The 20740-nt window shown below is 33.5% G+C and overlaps 1 protein-coding gene across 1 annotated transcript in view; it reads right to left on the minus strand.

Moving 5' to 3' along the window:
* LOC129230418 (protein jagged-1-like) overlaps positions 1–20740 on the minus strand; it is a 65382-nt gene that overhangs the window by 28590 nt on the left and 16052 nt on the right. The window contains exons 3-5 of the mRNA XM_054864817.1: positions 20136–20393; positions 16295–16355; positions 4514–4647 (exon numbers count right to left, since the gene is read on the minus strand). Coding sequence (XP_054720792.1) covers positions 4514–4647; positions 16295–16355; positions 20136–20393 — 453 coding nt within the window. The remainder of the gene's footprint in view (positions 1–4513; positions 4648–16294; positions 16356–20135; positions 20394–20740) is intronic.

Below are 20740 nucleotides of genomic sequence, written 5' to 3' on the forward strand. Positions count from 1 at the left end.
GAAGTAGTCTTTTCCTATCTTCAAAGTTAATTCTTTCATCCAATACGGACAAAGCTACTAATTCATCCCCTAAATACCATAAGTGATTTATGAATTTTTCAATAACTGCATCTGCTGCATGTTTGTCATCATTTTGTACGCTGCAGGTTTTTTAGACAGTAGACTTGATATTAATTTAAAAGGCCTGGAATGGGTTGCTGCGAAAAACTATATCTTCATACAACATTTAACTGTAAAACAGCATCTCATCATGTAAGGTCAATTTAAATTGTTTCCTAAATATATAAATAGTCAAACAATAAATTCCTTTTGCCACCCATCTGGTTCACAGATAAGCTCCAGGTTGCCGAAAATATACCCCTGTAGGAGGGAGGACTTCACCAAGAAATATAATTACACGTTATGAGAATTCTCTGCAATATTTCTTAATTCCGCTTTCTATGAACAATAATATGTCATCAAATTCTTCTTTTAGAATTTAAGTGGTATGTGTAATTTTTGAATTTTGAAGCGCTTAAATAATGGAATATCGTGTCTAGAACTAAGAAAGGCAAGAACTTCTTTAAAGACACTCTGCAGTACGATTTAAAGTGCATGATGATAGTAATACAAATGCAATATATCACCGTTCAGCTTTTGCTCTAAAAAATTACAGGCACAATTTATACGGCCGGAATTGTAAGCCGCTTTACAAAACACTACAGCTAGAACAGTTAGCAATAAAGAGCAATCATCTAAGATATCATATACAACTGAAGAAATATCTCAGAAATTCTGAGTAGCTGTTCAACATTGGAACCTGAAGCTATCGTGGTAAGCCTATCGGCGTTTTTTTTCCAGTTACATCTGGATGTAGCTTTGTATCCCAGGAAATAACTAAAAAATCTAAATTTAAATTCATGAAATCTGATTTTACCTCTCGAAGATTTTCTCTTGTTCTCTTAAGGGATTTACAATTGATCATAAGGTTATTTGGATTTAAATTTACTGTATCTACATAGGCTGTTAATAAATGAGCAGCATCTTTGTCCCAAATAGGGCATTTGTCTAACAGCAGATCTCAATAGTTGTCAAGCTTTTTTGCGTTGTGGTAGACCAGATGTAGAAAAAAGGTTCAACAGGTTAGGATAGATATCCATTTTGGATTCTAAATCTTGTGAATTGCAAGAGGAATTTGATGATAATAAAGGACTATGTACTGAAATAGAAGACAGTTTAAAGTATAGATTTTTACATTATTCCGATTTGGAATTTTTTTAAATTTATATTTTATATATTATTTATTTTTATGGTAGGGTAATCATGGATTTTTCAAAATTTAAATTATAAGAATGCATAAACATTTAAGTATATAACTAAAGAACAGCGAATTAAAATATAATTGTCATTACTTATATTTATAGCATGGAAACCTAGTGATCCTATTTGCCACACCTATTACATGCACAGAAAATTTTCTAAATCAACACCCCCAAAGCCTTGAGGAGACAATTTTTTGTTGTCAAAAATCATTCATTAATGGCCTAGGCCATTCATTAATAGCCTTTAGAATCCCTTGTGTCCATCCTGGTGGAAAGAAATGTTCCCTTCCGCTTGGTTTGAAACGAGCGCGAATAGCGGTATGCCTGTCCCAAGGCCATTGGTGTACATGTACCCTATGTAATATGTAAAATTTTACAGAATGAAAGTGAGAGAATGGTTGGTCTGGAAGTAGCAACATCTATTGAGGTTCAAAATTATTTTTAATTTGAAATCTAGGAATATTTTTACATAAAAATGAGAAAATCCGCAAATTTTTCTTCAAAACTCAAAAAAGGGGGCCCTAGGGGCAAGTGTTAATATTCATGGATTGACTTAAAATTTTGCATGGATCATTTATTTGTATAATGGAACAAATTGAGGGGGCGTCGTGTAAAATATCTACAACTTCAAAAATAAGGACCACCCTAATGTATATATATATATATATATATATATATATATATATATATATATATATATATATATATATATATATATATATATATATATATATATTATACAATTTAATGTCACACTCGTAGGTAGCACAATGGCAAGTGTATTAAACAACAACAATAAGCCCAAAAGAGGGAGGCGTTTACTTGGATGCACAGCCTTCGGTTACCTTTTAGAACTGGCATGGAATTGGACCTCGTGCACTTAGATGACCGATATTTTGGCGTTTTCATGTTTTTCTAATGCAGTGGGTTAGTTTTCTGCTTTCTTTTTTTTGCAAATCAGAGCTAGGGGGTTGTATAGTACGTGTCAGCATCATCAAAAAACTTGTCACCTTTTATAATATTTGTTTAATGTCAACCAATACAAAACCTACCACGCAGTTGAAATAAGCAAGCAAATTCTTGCAATACAATTACTCGCTGACTTGTGCGTAACTGACATCTATAGAAACCTGCAAATTATTGTAATTATGCCAACTGCTCCAGCTCTTTGAAAACGTAGCAGTTACTGCTCTATTAATTATCTTAATATTCATATTGTTCAACTTTTCCTATTTACATTGTTTTCATGCATTGTTAATATTCTTTTGTGTTTCTTGTTGTTGTTTAGTACACTTTTCTTTGTGCTACCAACGAGTGTGACATTACATTGTATAACATGGGGTCAGACGGGGCAATTATGGGTCAAAATACCATAACATCTTAACATTTTCTTAAGAAGAAAAGATAAAATGATTTAATTTGGCATGGAGTAAGCTTACGCAAGTTAGAAATTACTCAAATAATCCCTTTACCTAAAATTAGATTATTATTTATTTTATTTAAATTAAATGAGTGACCATGAATTACCCCGGATCGGGGCAATTATGGATCACACATGGGGTAAATATGGGTCACCCCCTTTTTTTAAGTAATCCATGTCAAAAGTAATTAACTATTCTAAATTATCATTTCTTAGTCCACAAAGAGATGTTTTAATGACAAAAAGTTTTATGTGTAAGAAATAACACATTATAATTGAAATAATTTGACGTTACTCTTACTAGTTGACTACAATTGGTTATTGTTCTTTGCTCTAAGCCCACGATTCGGTGATGAAATTTCTTTAATATTTGTATGCTATCTTCATCATTCATGTTTCTATCAAGTGCAAGGTTTTTTCTTTTTAATTTTAATTAACCAGACTGAAAAAAATGCACTTATTTCAAATTACTTCTAGAAATGTCTCGCTTGAACAAACTAAAATTTCTGACACTTTGTTTCAGAAAATTCATTTCTGCTTTTTCTTTGTTCAAAATTTAAGTTACATTCCCATTGTAGAACATGTCGCTATCATCATACACAACAAAGTATATCTGATTTTCAAGTACAGAATGAATTCGGTTATCGCACCATCTTTTAACATTTTTATAACAGGATTGTTTTTGCAATTGTGTTCTTGCAAATTCTTCCCTCTTTTTGTTGTTGTCATAAACAATTCCAAAATAAGCTCATTTTGCATTTAGGCGCTGTCAATATCAGCTTGTTGAGGTACTTTTATTTTTTTTTTTGCAAGCAGGATTTTTCTCATGATTACATTTGTGAATTTAATTTCTCTTGCAGTTACAAAATAGACAAGCGAGTTTATATATATATATATATATAAAAATTATGTGTATGAAATACAGATCATTCAAATAAACAGAAGAACCACCAAATCCTTTTTAATTACAGATTCCATTTACTAAATATTGTTTTACAAAGCTTTTGTTCTTCAGTTTAAAATATTATACTTTATTGAATGAAAGGGTTCTTTTTTTTAAAAATCTTTTTGTCTCCCCCCCCCCCCCCCTCTTCCTTTTTTTTACTTTTCCTTCACTAAGCACATTTAATCCATTTTTTACGTTTTGCTACCCATAGTGTCAGTTGAGAAAAATTAGAAAAACTTACAGTATTTTCATTTTATATCCTTCACTTTCTATTGAATTAATTAAGATATAAAATTTTGTACTTTGTATCCAAGATATTATAGCACAGGAGGATTTTTGTTTGTTTTTTTTCTTTTTGTAGCTAAGAAATTGTTTTCAAATGGCTATGTTTCAATATTACGCAGAAAATCGAAGATTACAAAAAAAAAAAAGCATAAGTGCTAACACCTAATTCAAACTATTTCTCACCATCCTGCTAAATTTCTTCCAGATTTTACTCGTATCCTTTAAGCGGATTCATGGTATAGGCTTCACTCATACCATAAATCCCATTTTAGTGCCAATGTTTGATGTCAATCAGATTGGTACTAATTTTACACCAATTTTCTTTTACTTTTATCTTCCACAGAATTCGGAACCACAACTGGTAAAAATGGCCAGAATCTCAGTCATCGAAATCTTTCCGAACTGTGCCGAAAGTTTTCCGAAACCGTCAATTCTCTGACGGAGTCTTGTCCAATTGAAAGAATTGGACAGAATCTCTGCCGTCGAAATCTCCTCAAACTGTGCTGAAAGTTTTCCGAAACTGTCACAACTAGTAGCGTGTCATTAAAAGTTTTTACTTACCACCGTCGCAAAGTATGCCACCCCAGTTTATATCACAGATGCATTGCCATGGTGAACCGTTGCAGTAGCCATGTTTGCAGCCAGGATACGGCATACATTGATCACATAATTCGGATTTCCAACCAGGACGACACCTACAAAATTAAAAACAGAATTTTTTTTTAAATCAAAGTGCAGTGAAACCTGTATAAGATGACCGTCTTGAGGTTAGGTGCTTTAGTGGTCAACTTAGATTCGTGGTCAACTTATGAAGGTTGATATACATAATTCATGACTATTTTTGTACCTGACAATGGCGGTCATCTTAGACAGGTGATCAATTTACCATTGTGGTCAACTTTACAGGTTTTATTGTATGCCAATGAAAAATCGGGAAAAAGATAAAGCTGAAATACTTTTTAAATATACAGTGAAACTTGTATACGTTGATCATCTGCGGTTCAGTGCTGTAGTGGTCAACTTATGAAGGTTGATATACATGATTCATAACTATTTTTGTACCTAACAATAGCAGTCATTTTAGAAAGGAGATCAACTTACAAGGGCGGTCAACTTTACAAGTTTTACTGTAACTGGAAATTCAAACAATTTTTTTTTAGGAAAAAAAAAGCAGAGTAAGAGAGTATGGTTTAAAGTAGCTAATGAGGAATGAAAATCAACACAAGTGCTATATAAGTAAAAGTTCTCGCTTGTTTTGAAAGTATTACACAATTAATTTATTGCTACATGAATTTTTGAATTTCATATTAAAAATTGGTGAAGACTTTTTTTTTTATCTAGCAGGAACGATGTTTGCAACTAAATAAATTTTTGGGCCGCCATTTTGTTTTCCTTTCAAAAATGGCAATTAGTTTTAAATATCAACAATGAATAAATATGTAACAATGTTTCATATTGGCAATGTTGCCAATGCTTGTTTAACTTTTGGATATAACAAATAACTGCTTGTTGTATTTAACAATACAATCAAACTATGATGCATCGCATGTAGTTTTGAGGAAAAAAAATGTTTCAATTAAAGGAACAGCCTCTGTTAGAAAATATAATCAGCTTTTAACAGAATCTCAGCATGAAGTGGTTATTGATATTTTTGTTGAGTCCCATAGTGTCAAATGTTAATAATTTCATAGACGGTTATCAAATACAGCATGTAACAAATCAAACAAGAAGCAGTAAAATTAAATCGCTATTTACTTCTACGTTCAGTATGAATAAAGAAAAAAAATTAAGAAGTCATCGGATTTATAAAAGATTTATTCGATCTGGTTTTGAAGATAGATATATGGAAAAAGATTCCCCTTATGAATTTTTCGAAAATGAATACCAAAAAACTTTTCCGCGAATGAAAATCAATGCAAGGACAAATGGAGACAAGTTTGAAAATTATGACGAAGTGCTACGTCCTGTGCCCGAAATTTACCCTCAACTGAGAGAACCATCAAGAGATACGTCACAATCAATGAACAAACATATTACATTACGAAACCGATATAATAATGCAGACTATGAAAATTTTCAAAATAAACTGCAGAAGAAATCATTTGTTCCCGACCTTGAGCATAATTTAAGGATTAGCCCAAACGCACAAGATTTTAACCATTATAAACTAAAAGTGGGGGATGCGGAAAGTCAGCAAGGCAAACGAGCGTTGTCACCAAATTTATTGAACAATGAAAACATAGAGCCTAATTTGCAACCTGATTCAAATGGCACTATAAATAATTCAGAGACAAAACGAATAGTCAGAATTAATAGAGCAGATGCCAGTTACCTATTCGAGTTTTTGCCAATAGTTGTAGCAGTAGCAACTGTATCATCTCTTCTAGTGGTTGCACTGGACTATTGCTGCAAATCCAAAAAGAAAGAGAATAGAAAGAAGAACTATATTACTGAAGTGACTGGCAGTCAAGTTTCAGAGACTGGCCCTTTGTTGGCCAATTCAATCGAAGCTGGTGATGCATCAAATCCACAGAAACTTCAACCAACGGTGTGCAGCCTTTCAAAGGATTTTAATCCTGAAGAGGTTCTATTAATTCCTGAAGAGGATCTGCAACAAGATACCTCCACAAAAGTCGATCCAGTCAACAGGAGGACTAAGCTTGAACAATGGATGGGCGTAAGACATGTCGATGCAACAGACCAAAAAGAAAACTTTCAATCTCCAGAAAACAGTCCTGCTAGTTCTCGTTCTAGACAGTGGAAATCTCGAGTACGACAGCCTCAGAAAGGCATACAGCACAGCTCATCTCAGCCTTTCGACGTTACGTCAAGAAACATGAATTTTCTTTTGAGTAGAGAAAGACCAAAGCCCGTACATTTGAACTCACATTCGATACACACTATAACTGATCATCTAAATATTTATCATGGAGCACCGATTCAGTCTAAAGCCGATACTGATACTGATTCGCGTCGGAAATTGAAGTCATCACCAAACATTTCAAACATAATAGATGAAGATTTTTCCAGTGAATACAGCACAGAATAAAACAGTTCTATCTTCATAATTTCTCCATTCGAGAGTAAAATTAATATTTGTTTTGAAAAAAAAAAAAGGTTTATACTTTTCTGTTGGATAATAATGGTGTTTAAAATTCAGTTACTATTTCATTAATCTCATGTTAGTACACAAAATTCCGTACTTTTTAATTCACTTTCGGTGCACAATCTAACGAATCTTTTAAAAATGTTTATCATGGAATACTATGATAACATTTTGCATTCTAACTAAATTAGCTCTAGTTAAATCAGATATCCGTCTGAAACTGAAGTCGTCACCAAATATTTTGAATGTAACAGATGAATATTTTTTAACGATCACAGCACATAATAAAATAGAACTATTTTTTATAATTTGTATATCTGTGAATAAAATCTGTGTTTATTTGATTTTTTTTAAATTTCTGTTTTCGGTTTGTTTGATATAAAAATATTACTCACGATTACGTTATTTTTTTTATCAATATCATGTGCTTAAAATTCTCAATTTGAAAAATACACTGTGTATAAATCAATGAAACAACTAAATTAATGAATTTGTAATAGAAAAAATACAACTTCATTGGTTCAGTCACGTAATTGATAATATAATTGGTTAATTTTTTTTTATGTTTTCATAATATTCTCATAGGTGCGCAGAAAAGGTGCTAAAAATATTTCGTGACATAATTTTAAATTCAGTAACTGCTCCAATACAGTAATGACGCCCTGTTGGTTTCTATAGTAGAAAGGCAACGAAGGCAATGGCTGATTTTATACTGGTTTTTGATCTGTTCATAGGACTTCTTAATTATAGCACTAAGCCTAAGAAAAAGCTGTTTTAAAACGAAAAACAGATTATAGGATTGCTTTAGAAACTTAACAGATTTATTTAAGTAGACTAAGATACTTTTTGAATCAGGAGTCCGTGTTATCTACTGAAAAAAACTTTAAGAATTTGATAGCTTTCGAGATGGTTTGATAACGTAAAAATAAAATCTAAGATACAAAAAACCAGCAAAAATAATTTTCGTTATTTTATTTTTACTCTTTTTTTAAACTTCTTTAATAAGCACAAACATGTATTCTTCGATTCTACTGAACGTTTAATGCAAATTAATGCAATTATTTTACGGGTGTGATAAACACAAACTTTGAAACTACATTCAGTGTAAATACATTTTTTTAGTAAATAATTGAAAGAGTAGCTTCGTTTGACTATTCTAATCGAAATGAGAACTAGTTTGACAATTCTATTTATTTAGTTTGTGGACCATTGGTTATGTACATTTGCTTGCGCAAGAAGTCACCTTAAATAATTATTCCTTATCATTTCTCCGAAAAAAAAATATATCAATACATGTACAAAATACCATCGTGTATAAAAAGTGATATCAGCTGCATTTTTACAGCTGCAATTAGGTTCAAATGACTTTTGAAGTTTCGGTGATAGTAACGAAATAATGTGTACTATTTATATCATACATAATATGATTTATAAAAATTTTAAACTAGTTTAAAACTTTTGAATTGAAATCTCATTAATAACCATACGTCTAACCATTTCAGCTACAGTGTCTCTTTCCTAAATAGTTTAACTTATGTCTACTTTTAACCACAGTTCGAGCAAAAGTAATTGCAGTGTTAATAACTTATGCATTCAGTTGTGCATATATATATATATTAGACAGTCATTGGAACAGTCATTAAAAAAAATTTAGCTTGAAAAACAAATGTTGAGTCAAACAGGTACGCAATAAACCTTTCACGAGTTGAAACGTATCAATATTTAAGTAAACCAATTTTGAAAAAAGGGGGAACTAGGGATTCCGAACATTTACAAAAATTTCAAATTTAAATCAGATTTATTAGAAAAAGGAAGCATGACACTTAAGGTTGCAAAATAAAAAAAGAAAAAATAACATGAAACTTTGAAGAGAGCAACATCATGCACTCTCCGGACAATTCATCAAAAAGCAGATAAACCGTCTGTTTATACAATGTATAACATTCGTTTAAGTCACGCTAGGTTTAAATTAAGAGAGGATTATAAATGTATACAAGCTTAACAGGTAACAAGCTTTTACAAAAAAAAAAACTCAAATCTTTATATCCACCACCTTTTTCTCTTTCTCTCAACAAGCCATACAACACGCACAACCGACATTTATTCACTCAATCAGATATTTTTGACACGCACTTTGAGCAAGGTTTTGTATTCCGGCATAAATCCCCAACTGAAGAATAAGCAACCGGAAAACGAAGAAGATACCACCAGGCTAAGCATCTTCTTCCGCGGGACTGGTCAAGTAGAAAAACTATTAAATTGGAAATCCTGTCGGAATATAATATGGCAACTAATCTGCTGATCTGCCACGGGGGATCGACCAAGCATCAGTGGTCATCCGTAAGTTGTGACCTCGGACACAGAAGGTCACGAACTAGGACAAGTCTTCCTTTCCCACGGGAATCATCTAAAGATGAAAGGATTTTTCTTCGTTTTCTTGCTGTCTGTGGTGTTTTGTTTTGTTTATACGCGACGCATCGCTCGAGCGATCATGTGGATTGCTGGATTGCACACTGCCCATGCTGCTACCTCAAGCGTGCCTTCCGCAAGTTTTAGCCACATTACACCCCGTTTGTATCATACCAGTGCCCGAAATTCAAAACAAGGGCAGTCCTGAGCAGAGGGTAATTTATATTTGGGCAGTGAGAAGCGAAGGGATGTAAGTGTCAAAATGAAAAATTTGGAGACAATCAGTACATATGGTAGATGAACTTCTCCTCTGTCTTGGTGCAAGAGCTAGTACTAGTAGCCCTGGTAGGTACTAGTTTACAGCATGATTTAGAAAACTTTTCAATGAAAGCCTACCTAGAACGTTATCTTTAAACTCGTTTCATTCAAAATTTGAACATGTCCACTTACATCCCTTTGCTTCTCACTACCTCATTTCATTCCTCCCTCTCCCTGTTAGAAAATAGAGCTCTATATTTGACGTTTCTACTTCAGTGAAGTTAAAACGTATACTTTTATTTGGATTTAATATGTGCAACGAATGAAACATATATAAATCCTGCAATGCGCACGTAAGGAGTGACTTAAACCACTTAGCACAAACAAGCAGGGCTGTGGAGTTGGAGTTGGATTTTTGAGTGAAGGAGTCGAACTCGGAGTCGGCAGTCGAAGATTTGAAATTCCAAAAGCTGGAGTTGTCATTTTCTCCCTAAATCCGCCTCTGTACCAGAGCTTGCGGAGTCGGACTGACTTTGGGGTATAGCTGTCGGGGTTGAAATGATTTAGGGACAAAGCTGTCAAAGTCGGAGGCTCTGAAATTCCCGGAGTCGACGCCCTAGTCGGACATTTTCGCTTCGACTTCACAGCCTTGCATACAAGTCACACACACTGTTCAAGTTCAGTACCTCATTAATTCGTGTTTGCCTACTTCGTCGTTTAACTCTTGTTCTACAATATTTTTGTATACCTCGTTAATTTACTTTTTCTCATAAGGGGAAGGGTTGGTCCTAACTGATTTTACACGCATTAATATTTATTACCATATTAGAACTGGAAATGTGGCATGTCAAGGTCCAAAAAAAAAGTCTGCAAAAGGCACAAAGTATTGAAATACGCGTTTAAGCAATTTCAAACGAAGTTGAATAAAATTCAAGCTATTTTCTCTGTGATGAACCAGTATTCTGTGAATTTGAGTTGACCACGTTTTCTCCCGTTATTAACCACATGATGACATCGATTTTTAACAATTATTTTTAAGTTGCACAGAATTAATATCTCATCAAAACTTATGAATTATGCCTATTCCAACGCAATGACATGTACTGTTGGATCTTTCAGGGAACATCGCCCAGAGATTTGCATTTATATTTGTACGTATTTGTGTTGCAGCAGTCGGTGAATATCAATGTTCACATCCAAAGTGATTGATGGACACCCAATATTTCCCGTGAATCATCGATGAATGTTGACATTTTCCAACTTCGGTCTTTCACAGAAATATATACATATGTGGCTATGAGAAGCATCAAGGATGCAAATGCCAAAACTAAAAATTTCAAGAAAACTAGTGCAAATGTTAGGAGAACTCCTTCTCGGTTTTGGGACAAGAGATGGTACTAGTAGCTCTGATAAGTACTGCTATACATTAGGACTTGGAAAAAAATTATTATGAAATCCTACCTAGGATCTGAACTTTAAACGCGTTTATTCAAAACTTTTAATAGTTCACTTAACATCCCTTTGTATCTCACTGTCTGTTATGTGTATGTGTCGTGTGTGGTGGTGTGTGTGTGTGTGTGTGTGTGTGTGTCAGGGACTTACCAATGAAGGGTTTACTGTTAATCCCCGAATGACTTCTGATTTTAAGTCATACTTCTGCTCATAATATTATCTATAAATATAAGGTCTATATGATCCCCCGACGCCAAGAGAAATGTCTTGCTGAAGCGTCCCTACACCAGTGAAGCCAGAACTTACCTTATGCGTGAGACAGGGGTGCCCACCTAGGGAGTAGGGTCATGCGCAAACAGGGCCATTGATATTCTTTGAAGGATTGTTTTAAGGGGTATTTCTCAATTTTTTGGCCAGGGGGGGGGGGGCCTTCCGATATGGGGCAGGGAATTTTGGTGGAATTTAGGGGGGTGCGCCGATGCGCTTGGGGAGGATGGGCACCGCTGGGGTGGGGGGAGGATTGGTTATAATATACCTTACATGCATACAAACTAGCGCATTAGGACTGGTAATATGTGCTTAAACCAAGAACTCTCTGGAGGGTTTAATCCTCATCTCCCCCTCGCTGCGCAGTCGGTCTCTGATTTATGACTCGATCTATGTCAACCAGGGACCAAACTACTATAGAAAAACATATTTCTTCTGTGCAATAGTTACTTGAGTTCAGATTCCGTAACCATGTCGGAAGGAAGATATCTTGAATTAGCACGATTTGGAGAAATTGAATGACCGGATATAAAACAGCATCTCAAGTGTGAAGCATGTCGAGGAAATGAGGAACTACATCAAAAACAATGAACCCCCATTTGCATCGTACTTCGGAAAAGACACGCTCTGCAGGACCAATAAAAGTCACCTGTGTTACGGACACTTTTTTTTCACGGTACCTATCCGTGTCTTAGGTAATATTTATGTTGTATGAGTTGTGAATCTTCGTGATTTATGACTTTCTGTGTCGTGTATCTTAGAAATCGACTGATAAATTTAAAATCAATCAAAACGCGTGTTGTTGACAAATTGAGAATACTTGAAACACTACTGTGGCAAGGGCCTGTTTACTGAATAGGCCAACTAGGCCATGGTTTAAGATCTCCGCTGTTTTTGTTTAAAATTAAAATTTTTGATTAAAAAGGGAGCCCAAAAAATGCAATTGGCATTGCCCCCCCCCCCCCCCAGATATCTTAATCGGGCGCTGAGGATACTTAAAATCGGGTGTCCACGACCGGGGGAGGGGGTACGCGCCATGGCGCAGACTTCGCCATTGAAAGTATAAGTATGCATTTTGGATTCTTCTCCTTTTAGGAGGACTAAGAACGAACCCCCCCCCCCCTGTTTCGTACTTGATGAAGGATGTTACCGCTCTTGAAGGAATGTGCAGTGCTCGTATCCATCTATCGGAGTTTTTTGAACTATTTTTCATCTACCTTAAAAATTCCGTGACTTAGGAATATTAAATTTGCCAACCGTTTTTGTGAACTTATTTTTTCCACTTTTACAAAATTTTATAAGTACTCATCTGATCTCACACTTAGTCTTCGATTGTGAAATAAAATGAATACTAAATTATTAGCACAGTCATAATTTTCTCCTGGAAGGAACTTCTTTTATAGAAACCTAGAATTTTATCCCTATGGAGGAAACGTAGTCACGCCGATTGGACTAGGATTCGCTGTATGGTTCCCAACCATATTTTCAGAAGGCAGGGTTTATCCCAAAACTATCGTGACGCCACTGTACAAACAAACGAATACTGATATAAATTAATTTTTGAAAGCATATCTATAGTTAAAAAGATATCTATAATTTAAAAATCTATGAAAAACTGATTGCATTAAATAGTTATGATTAGAGTCTGTACTATATGTGCAATACAATAATAAAAATCTGCATGCAAATACGTACAAAAAATTGCAAAAATATGCACGAAAAATTCGAGAAGTATACAGTAAACATTTTATTTCACGAATATACAGTTTTTCTCATCTGAACAAAAACACGAATAACTTTTCTATTCTTGCCTTTTTTGTATTCTGTGTAATCAATATCAATTTTTGTCGATAATATGCACAAAAAATATTACGCGCATTAATAACGGGTACAAAAAAATGGCCCAAGAAATAAAAACGGCTTACCGGATTTCTGGTTCTTTATGAAGCACAAAATAGTTATTTGTTGTATATTTTTATGAAGAAAAATTCAAAAGTGAGTAAAAAACGCAGTATTATGTAGCTGTTTTTAAAATTTACTACTTTATGCAGTTATACGCATTAACGTCAAAAGAAGCATATATATATAATTGCATACACAGATATGCATTCATACAATAGTCTCTGGAGAGTTGCATATAATAGTTGCCGTGGACAAGTAAAAAGCAGTAACTGTAGTAATTTTTTCATTTTTTTACATTTTTGCCATCTATTTATTGTACGTTAGCTTTGTTATACAAGCTTGTTTGGTTTCTACTGAAAAAAAAAAAACCCTCCGATTTCAACATTTTCCTATTATTAGTACTGAATTCAGACCGCGTTTCTTCAAATATCCGGGAAACTCTTTTCTACAGATAATGCTGTTTACCTGCCCATGGCAGTATAGATATAATGATTAAATGCAGTATAACTATCAAAAAATACATTCTTAACCTTCACAAATGAATCAAGCACTTTGTTTTTGTGAAAAATTAACGCAGAACTGTTGATAGTTCTAATGCATTGAACATAGCTTTGAGGATTACAGTGACTTCCCAAGAGCAATTGAAAGACAATTAATTCACAACCTGTACGTAACAAATCAACAACTGAATATGGTTCTAAGAATGTTGTTGAGCCAAAAAATGGTTACAGAATTGTTGACTGCTCCAATGCATTGAATTTTCAGGACTTCTCATTAAATGAACATATAGCTTTAAGGATTACTGTGACTTCCGAAGAGCAATTGAAAGACAATCAATTCACAACATGTCCGTAAGAAATCAACAACTGAATATGGTTCTAAGAAAGTTGTTAGGCCAAAACATTGATACAGAATTGTTGACTGTTCCAATGTATTGAATTTTCATCACTTCTCATTAAACGGACATATAAGCTTTAAGGATTACTGTGACTTCCGAAGAGCAATTGAAAGACAATAAATTCACAGCCTGTCCTTAACAAATTAGCAACAACTGAATGTTTTTCTAAAAGTTATTTATCCAAAAATGATTCCCTGAGATCAAGATAAAGCGACATGACACATGGCTTCCTATTATTTTCAATCACGAACTTCGAATGAAAGTTGGAACATAAAATATATCTCAGAGATCATGGGTTTAGCACGATCTATATCTTTTCAAAATGAGATCTTTCGCTTTGAGATATGCTGCATAACTTAAGTCTCCAACAGTTGTATCTAAAGAAAAGTGTTGGTAAATAATAAAGTTGGCAAAGAGATGCATTAAGTGAAAATGGTTATATCAGGAACATGTTTTTTTTTTTTTCTTCTGGAGGACTGCAAGATCTTAAGCAATGATTTTAAAATAACGGGAGAACTTTTTTAAGAACTATTTTCGTACATGATTTCAATAGAGTAAACGGTAAGAAATAATAATTCTTAAAAACTCATTTGAGATTTCATGGTATTCAGGCATTGCATTGCGGCTGCATTCGTGCAAGTACTTTTTCATTTTCTCACAGTTGCCAATCTTGAAGAATGATACTTACGGATAGTCAAACAGGTGGATAGTTCTGTACATTAACTGAAACGTGCACCCTTATTGAAATGTACTCAATTATGATAAAGTAAATCATACAGATATTATATTTCTCTGCTTTCACACATGCTGCATGAAAAAAATATTAATTAACATCAGTTCTACTACTTTTGCTTCTTTTTTTCCATCTTTTCTTTTGGTATTTAATTTTTATTGTGTAACGATTACTGTTGGAATACAAACGCTCAAGCTAAATACAACACGGGTTATTAGTTGCATATCGTTTAACTTGAGTGTGATTCTTTTTTTTTTTGCTAATGTAATTTTGTTTTTATTTTTACCTATTTATTTTGACATCACATTGGCTTAAGATTTTTTTGGACACAAAACAATAAATAAAAATACCGATTCTTTAAAACCTCTTTCGATTTTATTTCATTCTCCCGACAGTGCATTTATTTTTTAACGTTGATTTTTCGTTGCTGCCGACTACATTTATTTTCATACTTTTTCCAGCGTTTGGAATCTTTCTCTCTGTAGTCAAAAACGCTCAAAAGAAGAAGAAAAAAAAAGAAAAAAAAACCAGTTCTCTACTCTCCTTCCCCTTCCCGCTCTCGTTTAAATATTTATAGTAAATAAAACTTGTTTTTCAATTTTACTTTTAAAAGCTCATGTACAAATAATAATAATAAACTTAATAATAGTAATAATAATAATAATAATAATAATAATAATAATAATAACACTACTAATAATAATATTAATAATGATAATAATGACAGTTAAATAATAATATTAATAATAAGAAGAATTAACAATAATGATAACGATAATAATAACAGTAATAATACATGCTTTTGGTTTGTCAGAAAACATACGTTGTAAAAGGGCTAATAGCACTAGCGTCTGGAATCTTTCTTTTTGTAGTTGAGTACGCTCAAAAGAAAGAAAACCAGATCTATAGTCCTTCTTCCCTTTTCTCTTCGCTATCATTTAAATATTTATAGAAAAATGAAACTTATTCTTATAGTTTAGATTACAACTTTTAAACTTTATGTCCAAATAGTAATAATAATAATACGTTGTTTGTCAAAGTTTTTTGTCAGGAAACATGCGTTGTAAAAGTTCAAATCGCTGTTCGCATTTTTGAAAAACTAAATTTTCCTTTGAATATTGAAGGTTATAAATGATTTGAGTTATCGAAGTCATCTATGTAAATCAGGTACGAAGAGGTAGATTGCTGCTGTTCTACATTTCAGACCAGCAGACAATTCTCTTCCATTTGATCTCTTCATTTTGTCTCCATTTCAACCAACCAGACAATTCAATACATTGTCATTCATTAAATCCAACACAGAAAAAAAAGACTTACTTGCATTCGCCGGGAACACTGCAGAATCCATGTTCTGGATGGCACCCTAGCTTACAAGTAGCTGTGAATAAAAGAAAACTTTATTTAAACATTTTATCCCAGTTTAATGAAATTCGGTAATCATACAACGAACGATAGTTAGATAGTACATGACGCGGAATTATACATTGAAAACACGGATTTCAGTTGAGCCAGCAAGGAACTTGCTGACAAACTTTACAGGTAGATCGCCAATTACATGAGTACCCAAATCTCCTTAATAATGTTCTAATATTTGAAAAAGTGTGTTGGTTTTTCATAATTTTTCAAACTATATTTTGTCTGAAAGGAAAAGATTATTTTAAGTTCGAAACAGAAACAATGGTTCATTTCTTTTTGGGTTTAGGAAATCGTATTAGTTTTAATATTCACGCAAAATTGCTTTCCAGAAAAAATACGCAATGGGACATGTTGAAATATTATTTAAAATTTGGTATTAGGGCCATTCCACGGAAAACGGTCATTTTGTCCCGCACGTGACGCTTCATATATATCATAAAAAATAATAATTTAAAAGGGTGATGAACAAAACTTTGTTGCTTAAGAAATCACTAACGTATGTGCGACTTCTTGAACCAAAAAATTTTTTAAAAAACTTTTTCTTTTTTATGAAATAAAGGAACTGTCACGTGCTGGACAAAATGACCATTTTCAATGGAATGGGCATATACATATATTTTTTCAATGGTATAAATATTTATTGCTAAACTAATGAGGTATGTTTCCTTTACGTTGGAACCATAGCTTTCAAAATCTACAGTTTGTTTCGTCATTCCTGTATTAATAGGGGAAAAATATTAGCTTATTCGTAAGCAAGTTACCGGAGGTTGACTTTGCATGTCCCACACGTGACGCATGTAAATAAATTTTATTTTAAATAACAAAATTGTTCAATAAAAATAAAATTCTGTCAGGATCAACTTTGTATCAAATGTAAAGATTAAAAAAATTGCTTACCCCTGTTTCATTAAAATATTAAGAGATATGACGAAATGTTAATGAAATTTAAGCGTACTTTTGTCCCGCACGTGACGGTGAAATGGAACATTAGTACAGCAGGTTATCTACCACTCTAATTTACCAGTTAGTTCACAGATGGCGCTATTTAAACTAAACATATAAGAGAAAGTTTGTTATTTCATTATCGCCTTCTATAACTTCAACTTTGGTCATAAAGCGGCACAAAGATTCATAGAGCCTAAAGATCTAGTGCGGACTGTAGGAGCCAACATTAACGTAAATTGGTTCTTAATAAGAAGGCAAAAAGAAAAATTTGAGCTTCAGCAAGTAACGTAAAAACAGCACAGCATAGCACAGCACAAAAAAAAAAAAAAAAAAGTTGTTAAAATTACATTTGGAATAAAGGGGTTGACGGCATTTGGTTATCAATGTGTTGGAAAACTGGGAAATTTATTTGTAACTACTAAATGAGTCATTGCTTAGTTTTTGATGGCTAATAAGGACTGCCGACTATACATTGTATTTAATAAAATGACAATTAAGGGAGTTAAGTTTTATAAAAGAGATTGATAATTTAGCAATGGATATTTCATTGGATAATAGCGATTGAAGATGCCATTTAATTACTATTGAAAGTGGAATTTTGGAAATTTTACCTGCTCAAAAGACATTGAACGCTTGATTTGCTTAAAGGACAAGGGATGACAATTTGGGTAGGTTTGTTTGCTTATAGGGGTGGCAAGAGGGGTAGTCTCATTTTAATGATTAATGACATGAAAATTACTTTTATAATAGGAATCGATGATATAATTAAGTTATTAATAACTAATTAACTGAGGGGACTTTATTTGATAATTTGGATGCATAAAACTAATTTGTAATGAATGGAGAAGCGACAAAAATGTACTTCTTGGTGTCATGAAATGCATGAAAAATATCCTTTGCATATTGAAAATTAACTCCTTTCTTAACCAGAAGTTCATTTAAAAAAATATAAACTGTCTGCTGTGGAGTAGTTTTATTCCAATTTTGATTGCCAACATTAAATTTATCAATTTTCTATTGAACTAATATCTCGTGTAAGTTTTCGGTCTCCCTTTGCAGGATTTAATGTAACATATTTCGGCACTGCAAGGAATAAATGTACCAGCATAAAAATGAAAACGGGAATAAGTTGTGTGCATTATTATAAAGATTAACTTGATCCTTTATTTAGAGTTGCAGCTGACATAATATTTCATGTATTTACATTTTTAAGAAGATATATATTATAAGTCAACTGCACATATTTCACAATACAGGAAATGTTTAAAGAATAACGCCAAGAACTTCACAACCGGTTTAAATTTCGCCTCAAATTTGTCATCATTTAATTCCTAAATTGCAGTAACAAAACTATTTCATTTTAGTTATTCCAACTCAGAAGATATCACGAACCATGCATAAATAAAGCTGCAGTACGAAAATCTCACATTGTTACATCAAGCTCTTTTACCATAGATTTCTTTTCTTATTCGATATTCTTGTTTTCTGTTTTTTTGGTGGGAAATTGATAACTTTCTCAAAGGGTAATCAGTGGTTATGGTCACGCATTTTGGATAATTTGTAAAGGGTGGTGTTGGTGAGCGACGTTTCCTGGTTTACATGAAGCGGTTCTCAAAGACCTTTTTACTTTACTTTCACGCAACATTTATTTGTAATTTGCTTCCGTTACTACACTCAACCAACTTGAATGCAATAAAAAATGAATTTGTGGCGTAAAAATGCACCAGGTCTGGCAGAAAAAGGACACCAGTTTGAATTTGCCGCTGTTGTTGCATTAAGTTTAAGTTAAGTTTGCATTAAGCAAAAAGAACAATTTGACAGTTAAGAGTTTAAGTTTATTAAAAATGGAACGTTCTAGGATACAATAGCGTGTTTTCTTTTTTGAACAATATTTAAAACATAATGAAGGTTGAGGCTGGTCAAGCAGTAACTGTAACTGGTGCTCGATATCGCGACAAGTTAATACGGTTATTGCTGTCGAAATTGGATGTTATTGATGTGGCCAATATGTGGTTTCGACAAGACTGAGCCACTTGCCATACAGCTAATGAAACAATTCAATTACTGCACAAGGCATTTCCTAGTCGTGTACTCTCTCGTTTCGGTGATCCGAATTGGCCCCCAAGATCGTGTGATTTAATACCATTAGATTTCTTCGTGTGGGGTTACTTGAAGTCAAAGGTCTGTGTCAACAAGATCAAAACCACCCGTGCATTACCGTGTCACGATATCAAACACCAATAACAGTTACTGCTTGACCAGTTACTGTTACTGAATGACTAATGAAATTTGACTAGCCTCAAATTTCATTATTTTTAAAATGTCTTTCAAAAATGAAAACACGTTGTTTGGCACAGCATTGTAAAGGCTGCTATACGTAGCTCCTAATCACAGCTTTGCAACGCTATCAGGTTAGGTTCACTCCAACTGTCATTTATCGGGCTACAAAATAAAAATTTGTTTATTAAAATCTTGTGCTTTATACAGGGTATAGAATTTTGAGAAAAATGGCTTTTACATCTCGATTTTGAAAGAAAAAAAACATTGTACCTTCTAACCCCCCAGGGACAGGTAGTTGGAACTAGGTACAGATAGTATATGGGAACTAAAAACTGCCCCCCTACCAATCTTCATTCAACTTCATTCCCATCTTCTTTGATGTTGAAATTCGATATAAAAACTATCAAATTTCAACGACAAATAACAAAAATAGGAGGACTTTTCCACCCAGAGCAAGAGTTTCGGCTTGGTACTGAAAGATACGTCAATAACTTTCCTGTTATGGTAAACAACATACCTGTCTCACATGTAGGTCCATGCCATCCGTCCAAACAGACTTTGTCACCCTGCTCGTCACAACTGTAGTGGCCAAACATGTCGTTCCGAGGCCTGCAGAACTTGGCACATGTGTAGTCGTAGTAGTGTTCGGAACATAGCACACGATACTTGTAGTTGAAGCGGGCGGCACGACCCCGGTGATATTTCAATTTCCACTCGTAGCCCGGAATCTGTACCCCAGAGAACACGTGCCGTTCGATAACACGTTCCACTGGAGCTGGAAACGCAAGAGAACAGTTACGCAATGCAGAAAAACACACATTATATGCATTTTATGAAACTTTTCAAACTAGAATAACCGTTAAATTATATATTTCTTTATTTTTCAAAAAAATACTATCAATTTCTCAGCGCAAAAAATCTTTATGATTGAATAATCTTTTTTTGTGTCATGGAATTTTTTGAGACTTTTTTAAAAAATGATTTCTTTACTTTACGGTATTTTTGAAGAATATGTTTTCAATTGTACACATGTGCTCCTATAGGTGACACATGTGAACAAGCCTGGGGCACATATGAGCATGATTAAAAAAGGCAGAACAAGCACTACATTTTATGGAAAAA

The sequence above is a fragment of the Uloborus diversus genome, chromosome 9, assembly GCF_026930045.1.
Source record: "Uloborus diversus isolate 005 chromosome 9, Udiv.v.3.1, whole genome shotgun sequence".
Lineage (NCBI taxonomy): Eukaryota > Metazoa > Arthropoda > Arachnida > Araneae > Uloboridae > Uloborus > Uloborus diversus.